A 13,100-nucleotide genomic window follows, 5' to 3' on the forward strand; every position below is an offset into this window, starting at 1 on the left:
CCCAGACTTTGAGGTGGGGGTGCTCCTCACACCAAACCACAAATAAACAAACAACATCAAAAGACAGTGTTACCAAATGCTGGTAGCTCAAGCCTATAATCTTAGCTACTCAGAAGGCTGAGGTCTAAAGATCAGGGCTCAAAGTCAGCCTGGACAGAAAAGTCTGTGAGACTTTTATCTCCAAGTAACCATCAAAAAGCCAGTGGCTCAAATGACAGAGTAGAGGTGTGGCTCAAGTGGCAGAGTGCTAGCCTTGAGTGAAAAGGCTCTGGCATAGTGCCCAGGCCCTGAGTTCAAGGCCCAGAACCAGTAAAAACTCAAACTCAAACCAACCCCAAACCCCTGGTGTTTCAGTGCTTGGGCTGTTCACAGCCTTGCCAGAGTATTGGGTCACAGGTAGAGGTAAGATTCAGCTTCATTCATCATGCCTTCGTCATGCCATCATCATAATCCTTTCATGCTGTCATCATGCTTTCACCATGCTTTATCATGCTGTCATCATGTCTTCCTGGCTGGCATGAAATTCAAATTTCTCACCACAGAATGAAGCCTTTAGAACCACCACCTGTTTCAGCCACATCAACACCCAGGGTATAAAGGCATGCCTGATCCAAAGGGAGGGTACAAGCTTTCTGTTCTCAGGAGACAAGGCCAAATTTCCCTGGACACAGAAGCAACCCAGTGTAGATTAAGGCACACCTTCTCTGGGGGGTCCAGCAAATATGGCGTCTGTGGCTCCACATCTCCGGCCATCCCTTCCCGAGTCCATGCAGACAGGCTTTCCATCTCGTCACTTAGAAAGAAACCAGCATCTGGCTGGACCTCTATGGAAGGAGATAAACACAATGGGCAGTTGGTAATATGCAGGAGGGTGAAGTCAAGGACAAGAGCCTATGCGCAAGGTCAAGGATGAGACCCTATGCAGAAGGGCAAGGTAGCTCTGGGATACATGGGCCAAATATGAAGCCAAGCATCTTTGGAATATGTGCTGACCAGCTGCCCTGTCCTGCGAATCTGTGTCTGCAGGAATTAGGCATACCTAAGCCTAAAGATGACCTTGGGAACACCAGCCCCAGCACACAGCGGAGCAATACTCCTAGGGGCTGGGTCCTAAGCTGCTAAGAGTGAGAAGATTCACTAAGCAGTGGGCAGGAAAGGGGGGACATCACAAGCCAGAGGAACTGAGGAAGGTCTGAGGAACAAACAGGAACAAACAAGGATAACCCCAAGTTCGAAGCCAGAATGATCACTGTTTGCACAGTTTGCACATGAGAAGGGCCAGCATTTGCCTGACCCAAAAAAGGAAGGCCTTGCCAAGCAGATGACTGTGGAAACTAAGAATGGTGCAGGGTGCTATGGTCTCTACTTATGTGGGTATTTGAAAGGGCTCACGACAAAAGTTAAAGAAAGCATCTCCTGCATGGTCATAGTTCATGCCTGTAATCCTAGCTACTCAGGAGGCTGAGATCTGAGGATCACAGTTTGAATCCAGCCCAGATAGGAAAGTCCATTAAACTCTTACCTCCAACTAACCACCCAAAAGTCAAATGTGGAGTTATGGCTCAAGTGGTAGAACTAGCCTTGAGCAAAAATGATTAAACTCAGGGACAGCACCAAGGCCCTGAATTCAAACCCCAAGACACACACACACACACACACACACACACACACACACACACACACACACGTTCAAACTTTGGCTGCCAACCACAGGCTAGATGCACTAGCTCCAGTGTGAAATCACTTCTTGAATTGGTGGAGGCTATGGGGAAGGATGTTTCGAAAACGTTTTTAAAATATGATCCACAATTGTAAATTGTCCTACATTTCTCTGATCAGCCACCAAAGAAAAGACTGACTTGCTCACACAAGCTGACACATGTCTAACGTTTCCTTTACAAATAAATATTTTAGGAGTCATCACATCTATCAAGTGGCTAGTCCAGGCCAAGAGCTCAAAACCCCTACTGAAGGCTGCACACTGCTAGCTCCCACTGGTAATCCTGCTTACTTAGGAGACTGAGATCTGAGAATTGCTGTTCAAAGTCAATCCAGGCCACCAAAAAGCCTGTAGTGGGAGATTGCAGGTTTAGAGTGAAAAAGCTAGTCAACAGCACTTAGGCCTTGAGTTTGAGCTCCATATCAGCCCACGAGCACGCGAACGCGCGCGCATGCACACACACACTCCTTCTACTTAAAAGAATATGGGCAGAAGGGAAGATACTGTACGAAAGGGAAATGTACTCATTACATGACTCATAATTTTAAGCCCTCTGTATATCACATTTATAAAAGCAATAAAGTAACTTTTTAAAAAAGAATATGGGCAATTAAACTTCAGGCTCTTTTTTTTTTTTTTTTTTTTTTTTTGGTGCTGGGATTGACATTGCACATGCTAGGAAAGTACTTTGCCCCTGAGCTCTATCCCAGCCTCTTTTTTTAATTAAAAAAAAAAAAAGAGCTAGGGGCTGGGAATATGGCCTAGTGGCAAGAGTGCTTGCCTCGTATACATGAAGCCCTGGGTTCGATTCCCCAGCACCACATATATAAAAAATGGCCAGAAGTGGCGCTGTGGCTCAAGTGGCAGAGTGCTAGCCTTGAGCAGAAAGAAGCCAGGGACAGTGCTTAGGCTCTGAGTCCAAGGCCCAGGACTGGCAAAAAAAAAAAAAAAAAAAAGCTAAACAGGTGCACATCTGTCATTCCAGAACTCAGGAGGATAAGGTCAGCCTCAAACTCAAACAAACAAAAAACTAATACTGAGAGTAGCCTAGCCCTTGCAATACCTTGAATTTGATCCCTAGCACCTCAAATCATCATCATCATCATCACAGAAATATTATTTTGTGTGAGGGAGTAAGAACCCCCACAGACACCCAGACCCAGGGAGTCTACTCCCACAACCTGAACATCCCAGTCACTGGCTCCTGGGGACCCCACTGTTGACTCAGGGGTCCCCTGAGGGTGATAGCTTCACCCTTCCTCTAGCCGAGTCCAGGATGGCCAGAGAGAGTGACAGAGACAGAGACAGAGATAAAAATGCACCACCAGGCATGTTCACTATTTAAGTTAAAGACACTTGAAGAAGTCTCAAGTGCAAGATCACTGTGACCTTCGTCCTGGTTCTTATTATTTTTTTTTGCCAGTCCTAGGCTGTGAACTCAGGGCCTGAGCACTGTCCCTGGCTTCTTTTTTGCTCAAGGCTAGCACTCTGCCACTTGAGCCACAGCGCCCCTTCTGGACATTTTCTGTATATGTGGTGCTGAGGAATCGAACCCAGGGCCTCATGTAGACGAGGCAAGCACTCTTGCCACTAGGCCATATCCCCAGCCCCTTCGTCCTGGTTCTTAAAAGTAGATGATAAAAATTCCCATGTGAATAGTGCTAGAAATAAAAGCAACATCTTATCATGGACAGGAAGTAGAGGCCTACGGAATTCAGTTCCAATGGGCTCGAGTAACTAGCCCTTACCTTCCTGGGCTGGATTCATGGCCAGGGCCCACATCCCTTGGGCTGTTACATTCCTAGCCTTCATGTTCTCTGTCCACTGCCTTTAAGTGATGCTTTGGGTCTTCATTTCCTTATTAGGGCCATGTAAAACCCATGGTAAACAGATACAAATACTCTCTCCCATTAATCTATCTTATGTCAGTTTAATTTTTAAGCCCAGCAAGGGCCTTTTGAGGATGGAGATAAAGTTGTATTGCTTCTTTATCATCAACCCATATTTGTTACCCCCACCCCAGGATGGGAGACCTCCTGCTCCCAGTGGGAGAGGGTGAGCCTACAGGCTAGGGTTCAGACAGGGGTTCAACCCTCAAGGTTGCCTCCCTATAGGATGAGGCTGAGGGGCTGCTCTGCCCTCTCATTGGTAGATGTAACATCACAGGCACACAGGTGACCTAGGCCATGCCATGGTGGTTGCCCTTTCCCAAGGCCTTACCAATTGGTCCCCTGAAGCAGCAGGGACTGAGCATGCAGGCACAAAGATGAAGACCCTGGATCTCCTCAGCGCTCACAGGGCCCCTGCCACAGAAGGAAGGACAGAGAGCTGCCTGGAGACACCTAAGCACAGGAATATAAGGAGGAAGATGAACTCAAGCCCCATCATTAACCATGGCCCCTCCATTCACATCCACACTTCTGCCTCTGATTAAGAATGTGATTGCTTCTCTAGCTTGCATTTCCAGCCTTTCCCACATTCCTGCAGAGCCGTCCCAAAGCCTTCTCACCAACACAGTCAGGTGGTCATAGCAACAAAGGCACTCTGAGCACTAATTTGGCCTTGTGACACAGCCTTCATAGAAAAGTTGGCAGAGGATTGAGGCCTCCACAGCTTGAGATGGTAGGATAAACTGATGACCCAAACCTGCCACACAAGGAAATGGAGGCAGAGGACTACCAAAGAATGAGGAAATAAGAGAACCAAGAGAATGAGGAAATAAGGACTGGACAGTAAATAGGAAGGAAATGGAAATGAAAGCCACCAATCAGAATGCAGTCTTCAAGGACTTCTCTCACTATAGAACCCAACACCCAGCTCTGTAGGAGGAAGATGGCTGAAGACAGCACAAGATGGCTGTTTCTCTGCCACATTTCTTTTCTAGCAAGCTTTCCTGTCACCATGTCCTCGGTTCTTGTCTTGTCTTGTTTTAGGTTTTTTTTTTTTTTTTGGGGGGGGGGTTTGGTTGGTCGTGGGGCTTGAACTCCAGGCCTGGGCTCTGTCCCTGAGCTATTCAGCTCAAGGCTAACACTCTATCACTTGAGCCACAGTGCCACTATCTTGTCTTGTTTGAATTATTCCCCTGCCAAATGCAAGGACTAAAGTAGTTTAGCTGTCCTAAACTTTCTGGTAATGAATGTACTTGATGTGTTGGCTGGGAGGTTAGGGATTTGTATGGCTTCCTCTGACTTGGACTCATTGAGTGGTTACACTTGTAACAAAACACCTGACATAAACAGGTTAGCACTGTGACAAAACACCTGACATAAACAGCATAAAGGAGAAAAGACCCCTTTGGCCATTATGACAGAAAGTGAGGTCAGAACAGAGCAGTTCACGTCGAGGCAGCAGTGAGAGAGCACAAAAAGACAGAAGGGAGGGCTGGGGCAAGATGCCTGTCCCCAGAGACCTACTTCCTCCATGTAGATTCCATCTCCTAAAGCTGTCAGAACCTTCCAGCTGACTCACCTGAACCCCACCGAGACTCCATATCCAAGCCCTAACAATTGTATGAAATGAACATTTCTGAAAGTTGTAAGATGCAGTTGAACAATGCTTCCCAAGAACAGTGCTAGCTCACCTTTCCTGGTCCCTGGAGATGGCCTTGGCCTTGGCCTCCACTATACCCCGTGTCAGGTGGGGCTGTGTACCCTGGTCAGCAAATGAGGTCCTTCCCATATCTCCTGGAAGTAGAGGCACTTAGTGCTTCCATCATCTGTATTGAGACCTCATACTGGAACACACTTGATACACAGAGGGGAGAAATAACCATGCTCCAACACTTTTCTAATCAGAAACAACTTTTGTTTTCCCAGAATGTGGATGACTTTCTTCTTAGGAGAAAAGATTTATTTAAGTAGTTTTTGTGCATTTCTGAAATCAGTTGTCCTTCAAAGAATGATTGTAGTTGAAAAGGAGAGAAATCTGACAAGCAAATATTGCCAGTGATCCTTAAAAGCCTAACTGCTTAGGGCTGAGAATGTGACTTAGCAGTAAAATGCTTGCCTAGCATGTATGAGGCCCTGGGTTTGATTCCTAAGAACTACATAAACAGAAAAGGCTGGAAGTGGCACTCTGGCCTAAGTGGTAGAATGCTAGCCTTGAGCAGAAGAAGCTCAGGGACAGTGCTCAGATCCTGAGTTCAAGCCCCAGGACTGGCAAAAAAAAAAAAAAAAAGCTCAGAGACAGCACCCAGGCAGGTCCTGAGTTCAAATTCATGACTGAAAAAAAAAAGTTGAACTGCTTTTTATTTTAATAGGCCAAGCTAGGTGCTGGTGGCTCATACCTGTAATTCTAACTACTCAGGAGGCTGAAATGTGAGGACTGAGGTTCAAAGTCAGCCCAAGCATGAAAGTCTGCGAGATGCTTATCTCTAGTTAACAAGCAAAAAATTGGAAATGGAGGTATGGTTCAAATGGTAGAGTGCCAGCCTTGAGTGAAAAAGCTAAGAAGAGCCAGCATTATCATCATCATCATCACCATCACCATAAGTCATCTTCCAGCATGGTCTTCACATGGTAGACTTCATGGTACATCCTGGGATGGGCACATTCTTTCCCATTGGTTCTCTCTCCCGAGGACCTTGGGCAGAGAGTGGCAGGGGCTGTTCTCTGTACTGCTCAGCCCATTTCTTCATTTGCAGTCCAGAGGTTAGGCCAGGTCCTCTCCACTAGAAAATACTCCCCTTGTGCTTACAGCATTTGTTAGTTCCCTTAATCCCTAATACCAACATTTGGTCACCATTTGAACCTTAGAGACTTTACACAACTTGTTTTTTCTTTCTATTGTTTTGGATGCCAGTACTGGACTTGAACTCAGAGCCTTGTGCTCTTACTTGGCTTTTTAGCTCAAGGCTGGTTGGTACTCTACCATTTAAGCCATAGCTCCATCTTCCAGCTTTGTGGCAGTTAATTGGAGATAAAGAGTCTCACACACTTTCCTTCTTGGTCTGGCTTTGAACCTTGATCCTCAGATCGTAGTCTCCTGAGTAGCTAGGATTACAAGGGTAAGCTACTAGTGGTGGGGCACAACTTAGTTTTCGTTTGCCATTTGCTTACAAAACCATCTAATCTTTCTAGGATTAACTTAGAAATTGGCATTTAACTGCAGAGTGGGAACGTTTTGGCCCATCTTTACTCAGGTGGGAAAGGGAAAGGCTCTGGGCAAGACATCAGAGTCCAGCAAACACAGCTGCATCCTGTGATAACTCAAATGCCACAGCTGCATAGACAGTGGTGGGATAAGCAAAGAAGCCTCAAAGAGAGAGGGAGAACCCTGCTGTTGATTTAAGCAGTCTAACAGCGGGCTCCAGACTCCCCACCCCGCATGTCACCCGACGCCTCCTTTGCTTGGGTAAATCAAAGAGCTTGGAGAAAATGTCTTTTAGTGACATGCTTTTCTCTCTCTCCTCTCTCTCTCTTCTGTCTCTCTGTCTCTCTGTCTCTCTCTCTCTCTGTCTCTCTCTCTCTCTCTTTTGTGACAGTACTAGGGCTTGAACTCAGGGTGCTGAACTGGGTGCTCTGAGCTTTTTGTGCTTAAGGCTACTACTGTTCTACCCATTGAGACATACACCACCTTCCAGCTTTTTGCTCATTAGTTGGAGATGAGTCTTTTGGACTTTCCTGCCCCAGGCTGGCTTCCAACTGTAATCCTCAGATCTCAGCCTCCTGAGTAACTAGAATGACAAGCAGGAGCCACTGCTTTGAAATGGTCATGCTTTGAAATGCACTTGTGCCCAAGAACAGACCAGTTTGCTGTAGATTGCAGTTTGTTAGTGAGCAAACAAAATTCTCTCTAAAACCCTGTGGTCCACTTTGACACCCAACCAACAAATCTGAAGCCTCATGTACAAAGCAGGTCCACGAGTAAATACACCTGCAGGGACCCACTTGCAGGGGGAGAGGGAGGCACATCTATACACATTCCCATAAGAAACTATGTCCTGCCTTGCTCTGGTACCACTCCTCCGCCCGTGGAGATGTGTTATATGAGAATGTCAACCTAAACTCAAGGATTGTGAACCCAGCAGTGCTAACCAGAAAAAATAATGACCAAAGAATGTGACTTCCTTAAGGGAAGAAATGTGGCTGTCCTGTGCCATAAGTGAGCCACGGCCACTGTGAAGCACAAGAAGAACTAGCTTCTCACTGGATAGATACCAACAGTTCAGGCCTGTACTCCTAATCTACTCAGGAGGCTGAGATCTGAGGATCAAGGTTTGTAGCCAATCCAGACAGATAAATCCAAGAGATTCTTTTTTTCCCAAAAAGATAAAAAGAGACTCTTCCAGGAAAAACAACAAAAGCTGGAAGTATTGCTGTGGCTCAAGTGGTAGAACACCTGCCTTGAGCATAAAAACTAAGGAACAGTGCCAAGCCCTAATATTCACACACACACACACACACACACACACACACACACACACTGTTTTCAGCCAGGTCTGTAATACCAGCACTTGGGAAAATGAAGCTAACCTCAAACTCAAACCAAAAAAGAATCTGTTCTCTTCATTATTAGCCAATTGCAATGATTCAATAGTCAGCTACAGTGCCACAGAACATTTTCCATTGTCACAGTATGTTCTGGTGGCCTGGATAGGCTGGGCTAGACAGGCCATCTCTTTCCTATCAGGGCTGTGGACAGCATGTTGAAGAATGGGGTCACCTGATGACCCACACCCACAGCCTGAGTCTTTGAGGCGTGGGCTCTGCTGTGTGCTTCATTGGCACAGCTAGAAACCCAGGACAGAGCTCTGCCCACATGGAGATCAGAAAGACCTGAGACTAGTTTTAAAAGCTACTTCAAGTATAACTATTCTGGACAATGTTAGCAAAATGTCTTCTAAAACACGATCCCTTTTAAAAGACCACTGTATCAGCTCCTCTTTGAGGAACCACCAAAGACTTGGCAGGGTCCCACCATCCCTTCTAACCTTGATAAAGGCAGAAAGGAAACTTCCCTCTGGATAAAATTAAAGTGAAAAGCCATGGCTGAAAAGAGACCTGTGAGATATCCTTCTGGAACTATCCACTACTCCTTTGCTTTCATTAAACTTTATATAAGCTATTGTTATTGTTGTTATTATTTATGTTGGTACTGGTGTTTGACCTCAATGTCTGGGCACTGTCCCTGAGGTTTTTGCTCAAGGCTAACTAACACTTGACTACTGGAACCACAGTTCTACTTTCAGCTTTTCTGCTGATATTTTTTTTTTTTTTTTTTTTTTTTTTTTTTGCCAGTCCTGGGGCTTGGACTCAGGGCCTGAGCACTGTCCCTGGCTTCTTTTTGCTCAAGGCTAGCACTCTGCCACTTGAGCCACAGCGCCACTTCTGGCCGTTTTCTATATATGTGGTGCTGGGGAATTGAACCCAGGGCTTCATGTATACGAGGCGAGCCACTAGGCCATATCCCCAGCCCTCTGCTGATAAATTTGAGGTAAGAGTCCCAGAATGTCTTGCCTGGACTGGTTGTGAACCATGATGCTCCAATCTAAGCCTTCTGAGTAGCTCTGATTATAGGCATGAGCACTGGCACCTGGCTTCTTTGTAAACTTACTTGCTAAACCTCAAATTCTGTATTTCACCCAATAAGCTTACTTTTTGATTCTGCTCCTTGAATACTTTGTCTAATTGAGACCTGCTTTATCCCAGGGAAAACTTGAGAGATGCTTAAATATGTACACAGTTCAAGAGATAAAAGTTACCATCAGCAGGTGGTGACACTGCTTAAAGAGTTCTAATCCTCTAAGCAAAAATGCAAATATGGTTGTTTGCCCAAGTTACAGTGTGAGGGAAAGGGTAGAAACAGTAGCTATGAAAATAGCATGGACTTCTCCAGGTGGGAAGCTGGGAGCTGATTGCTCATGGGTCCTCACATTTCATGATGTTGTGGCAGGGATTTATTTATTTTACTTACAAAACCATTTAGTGTAAACCAACTGTACAACTCATCGGTAGGAGAGGGAAAGGGGGAGGGAGGAGGCAGGGGAAAAATGAGGGAGGAGGTAACAAGTTGAACAAGAAATGTACTCACTGCCCTATGCATGAAACTGTAACCCCTCTGTACATCACTTTGACAATAAGTAATTATTTAAATTTTTTAAAAAAACAGTTGAAGCTGGGTACCATTAGCTGACACCTGTAATTTTAGCTACTTGCAGGCTGAAATCTTGAGATCTGGAGGACTGAAGTTCAAAATCAACTTGGGCAGGAGTCTGCAAGACTCTATCAAATAGAATAGCCAGCAAAAAAGCAGTATTGGAGGTATGGCTCAAGTGATAGAGCTCCAACTGAACAAGCAAGTTGAGCAAGTGAACAGTATTTTTTTAATTAAATTTTGACAAGGTGATATACAGAGGGGGTACACTTACATAGGTAGTGAGTACATTTCTTGTCATATTTGTTACACCCTCCCTCATTTTTCTTTCCCTTCCCTAGTTCAGGTAAGCATATATACAATATCCAGTGTACCAAAATCATATACAGTGACCACATGGGGTATGCAACAGGAAATTCACCTAGTACATTAAACATAATGACAACAATAAAATCCTCCTGTTTCCTTCTTGTGGCGGGGATTTAATGATATGGAGTTCCCACACACACACCTTTTTTGGTGGGGGGAGAAGCATCACATTTACAACTTAGACAAGTGTATGTTAAATATACAGGAAAATATTTCTAGAATTATGTCTACCATGAGGAATCAACTTGGAACTCAAGGACTGGTTTCTATCCCTGAGCTTTGTCACTTAAGGCTCTACCACTTGAGTCACAGCTCTACTTCCAGTTTCTTGGTGGTTAATTGGTAAGAAGAGTCTCATAGGTTTATCTGCCTGGACTGACTTTGTACTACAGTCCTCAGATCTCAGCCTCCTCAGTAGCAAGGACTACAGGAAAGAGCTTCAGGCACCAGATTCTTCTCAGATGTTGAGCCTAGTTCTATCTTTACCTCATGACCAGCGTGCTTTGGTTTCTCACCTTCTAATGCAGCTTGTGGAGCTGCAGGATCAGCATCCTCTGCCTGCACTGTGTGAACATTACATAAGTGGGCACTTGCCCTCTCAGGTGACAAAACTTCCAATCACTCTCGCCTACATTCTGGTGGAGTAGCGGGTGGACAGCTACTCACAGTCTATCTTTGGACACTCTAAAGTTTCTACAACACCCTCCCCATCCCCCACCAACACTGGAGGGTCCAACATACTCAGAACATCAAACACAGAGCACCTGGACAAGTTTGGATGATTAAAGGATGGCAAAAAAAGAAAGGGAAATTGCTAAGATCTTGGGAGAATGTGAAACTCACCATCCTCTGAGCTGACCCCTGGGATGGACTGCACCAAGGTGAACAGGGCCAAGGCTTCAGTGACTGCCCACCACCTCAGCTTCATGTGACCTGCTCCCATGGGGCCACCTGGCTCTTCATCAAACCACAGATGGCTCTGAGCAAGGGAGTGGGGGCGGAAGAACATCCACAAAGGGGTCCTGATGCCTTGGAGATGGGCCTTCCCTGGTGGCCCCAGGTCCCAGTGTGAGCCTCCCCGCCCCTCATTTGCATAATGTGGCAATCAGCCTATCAGGGTCACCACTGAGAAGCAAACACTTTTCCCCTCCCCCCCACCCCCCCCACCCCATCAAACATGGGTCTGACCTTACCTCTGTGGTGTTTTTGATCTGGAACTACCAGAGACACATACTAACCACTGTGAGGGTCAACAGTAACTCCAGGGCAGCAGATGGAGTTATGAAAACAGCACAGCTTTTGGAAAAAACAGCTGGAAGCTCTGTGACTCACTATGTAGGGACATTAGGGGACACTTTAGTTTATACTAGTACTAGGGCTTGAACTCAGGGCCTGGATGCTGTTCCTTAGCTTTTTTGCTCAAGGTTGGTGCTCTTGAATCACAGCTCTACTTCTGGCTTTGGTGGCTAATTGGAGACAAGAGTGTCATGGACATTCTTGCTCAAGCTGGCTTTGAACTGCAATCCTCAGGTCTCAGCCTCCTACATAGCTAGGATTCCAGGTATGAGCCACCAGTATCTGGCTATCAGGAGACACTGTAAAGTTCACTTTCAAGTCAGAGAAAGCACAGTTGTGCTATGTCTGAGAACAACCCTGAAAGCTTTAGAGCAGAGATGTGGCTCAGTGGTAGAGTGTGCATTGAGTGTGAGGTCTTGGTAACTTAGTATAATTATTGAACTATGATACCCATCTCTTCTGTAACCTTTCATGCTTCTCATTGACCTCCAAACAAAAATATTCACAGTTCAATAATCAGATGCTTCCACAAACTGTCCCCAGGCCCCTCTGGTCCTCTGGCCATCGTGGTGTGTAGAGCAGCTGTCCACCCAAGGGCTCTCTGAGGTCACAGCCAGCACTTATCAAAGGCCCATTGTCCAGTCAGCATGGTGGGCTTTGGTGAGCACTGATTTTTCCCTTCCAAAAAATACACTATGTATGTTAAAAATGAACTGAACAACTTATGGGTGGGGATGGGAGGGAAAAACTGAGAGAGAACAAGGGAAGAGGTGATACTGTCCAAAAAACAAAAAAAGTACTAATTACTTGAGTTAACTAACTGTAACCCCTCTGTATATCACCTTTGTAACAATTGTTAAAATATTGAACTAAAGAGAAAAATGTTTATATGACTTATTTCCAGAAGTGTATTATCTTAATACACTATGATAGCCCCTTGAGTTGTGACACGATGTTTTTTCTTTTTTAACATTATGGCAACTAATGAAATTGAGGTAATACAAAGGTACAAAGGGGTTTTGTTTTGTTTTCCGGTTGTGGGGCGTAAACTCAGGGCCTAGGCACTGAGCTCAGGGTCTCTGAGTGCTTTTGCTCAAGGCTAGCACTCTACTACTTTTAGCCACAGCACCACTTCCAGTTTTCTAGTGGTTAATTGGGGATAAGAGTCTCATGGACTGTCCTGCCCAGGCTGGTTTCAAACAGCATTCCTCAGATCTGAGCCTCCTGAGTAGCTACGATTACAGGCATGAAGTTTTCTCAAGTGGCTGCAGCCCCATCTCCAAAGGGTATTTCTTCATCTCAAAATCGATCACTTGTCTTAAAGCTCAAAATTGTTGCCAGGAATTGTCAGGGTTAAAGTATAGGAATCTCTGAAAAATCGTGTTTTTTTTTATTCAATAGGTGAAATTTAATAATTAAGTTGAAGATATTAAATATCATGGAGATTATTTCTGGCCATTGGAGTTTTTGTTCAGTGGTGGTTAGTGTTCAGAATTTAGTCTGTGAGTAAAAAATGATCCTAACATTGAGTTTGTACATTACTAAATGTCCCTGAATGTTTCTTTTTATGGAGAACTATGAAAATGCTTTATTCTGGGAAATATTTGTAAGTTCAGAGTTT

General features: G+C 45.1%; 1 protein-coding gene across 1 annotated transcript in view; it reads right to left on the reverse strand.

The window, feature by feature from the left end:
- The window catches only part of Pkd1l1 (polycystin 1 like 1, transient receptor potential channel interacting), a 97,713-nt gene extending 96,862 nt beyond the window's left edge, over positions 1-851 (reverse strand). The window contains exon 1 of the mRNA XM_048337025.1: positions 700-851. Within this exon, the coding sequence (XP_048192982.1) occupies positions 700-786 (87 nt within the window). The 5' untranslated portion in view covers positions 787-851. The remainder of the gene's footprint in view (positions 1-699) is intronic.
- Positions 852-13,100: the final 12,249 nt, after the last annotated feature.

The sequence above is a fragment of the Perognathus longimembris genome, chromosome 2, assembly GCF_023159225.1.
Source record: "Perognathus longimembris pacificus isolate PPM17 chromosome 2, ASM2315922v1, whole genome shotgun sequence".
NCBI classification, from domain to species: Eukaryota; Metazoa; Chordata; class Mammalia; order Rodentia; family Heteromyidae; genus Perognathus; species Perognathus longimembris.